This window comes from Cyprinodon variegatus, unplaced genomic scaffold, assembly GCF_000732505.1.
Source record: "Cyprinodon variegatus isolate N-32 unplaced genomic scaffold, C_variegatus-1.0 Scaffold1138, whole genome shotgun sequence".
NCBI lineage: Eukaryota > Metazoa > Chordata > Actinopteri > Cyprinodontiformes > Cyprinodontidae > Cyprinodon > Cyprinodon variegatus.
The window spans coordinates 156,429-157,788 of NW_015151591.1; the positions used below are offsets into that span (position 1 = coordinate 156,429).

Consider the following 1,360-nt stretch of genomic DNA (forward strand, 5'->3'; position numbering starts at 1 on the left):
ACTGGGGTTCAAGGAGACAGAAGCAGACATAGAAAAAGAAGCATAGATACAAACATTCTGAGATTAAAGTCAGATTCCTGAGTTCTTTCCTGTTTTAAACTCAAATAAAATAACAAAGCAGTTAACTTTTTAAAATTATTTTCCATTGGCCCTAATCCTCTTCTGTACAGTTAACTTTAGTTAATTTAAACTATGATTTAGTTTAAATTACTATTTTTTACTATTGTTTGGGTGAAACTGCTGCCAGTTGATGGTAAAGATGTTCGGAACAGAAGCTAGAGAACGGGGAAATGCTAATTTCAACAAAAGTGGCTGGAAAACGAGGAATGGAGGACGTGGCTGCAGGCTGTCGATGGAAAAGATGACCAAGGATTTTGTCCTGTTTTGTTTTTTAATATGTTTTTTATATATTTTATACAGGGGAAGGTGAAGAGCATCTATGAAAACATGAAGATCCTTCAGGACCCCACGCCTCGCTTTGACAGCCACATCGCCAAGAACGCCAGCAAGGTCACCTCGCTAAGCTGCTACCGCGCCTTCGACCTCACACAGGTAACGTCCACGCATCGACGCAGCAGCGTCCTGCGGCTCTTCCGCAGCAGCCGATGTATAAATGATTGCTTAAGCTGAGGCGTTTTCTGCTCCGCCCACAGCAATACTTCTACGAGTATTTGTTTGACGAGCTGCGGGAGCGGCCGCGGCAGGTGTGTCCCTACGCCGTGGTCTCCTTCCACGTCAAAGGAAAGGACGCGCCGCTCTCCATCAAACCCGCTCCTCCCATCAGGTACCGTCTGATCCCAGTTAGGTGTTTCAGCCGTGATGTGTTTACTGACTGCAGGAAAGGGGAGATTTTTACTGGTGCTCCTAAATGGCTGGGTAGGTGGAGCAGAGAAGGAATCCCGACTTGATTTTTTTCTTCATTGAATTTGCGTTTTAAGTAAAGTTTTTTTTAGTTTGGCTTAGTTTTGTTTTTTCAGACGTCCAAACTATTAAAAACAAAGAATAAGTTGGATTTACGATGTTAATCAGGCTTAGAAAGAGAATGTTTCTGTTTTTTATCGCCTTCTGTTTCATTTTTCTGATTTTTTATTTTTTTGTTCCCCCACTGGGTCAGATTGAAAGTGTGAAAGCTTAACCTCTCTGTCCCAGTCTGTGATGTAACTTCCTGTCGGTCTGTTCCGCAGGTCCACCAGTCAGGTGTCAGAGAGGAGCAAAGGTGAGCTCAGGTCGCCCGTTTCCACCTGATTTCATTAGAACCTTTCCGTAACAACCCCTCTGTTGCCCCTCAGAGTCGGCCCAGTTCACCGTTTGGACCGGAGACCTGGTGAAAAACGGGCGGGTTCTCTTCCAAGTCGCCCTG

At 44.6% G+C, this 1,360-nt stretch overlaps 1 protein-coding gene across 1 annotated transcript in view; it reads left to right on the top strand.

Moving 5' to 3' along the window:
- fam208a (family with sequence similarity 208 member A) overlaps positions 1–1,360 on the top strand; it is a 12,152-nt gene that overhangs the window by 7,251 nt on the left and 3,541 nt on the right. The window contains exons 6-9 of the mRNA XM_015400722.1: positions 421–552; positions 654–784; positions 1,185–1,216; positions 1,290–1,354. Of these exons, the coding sequence (XP_015256208.1) occupies positions 421–552; positions 654–784; positions 1,185–1,216; positions 1,290–1,354 (360 nt within the window). The remainder of the gene's footprint in view (positions 1–420; positions 553–653; positions 785–1,184; positions 1,217–1,289; positions 1,355–1,360) is intronic.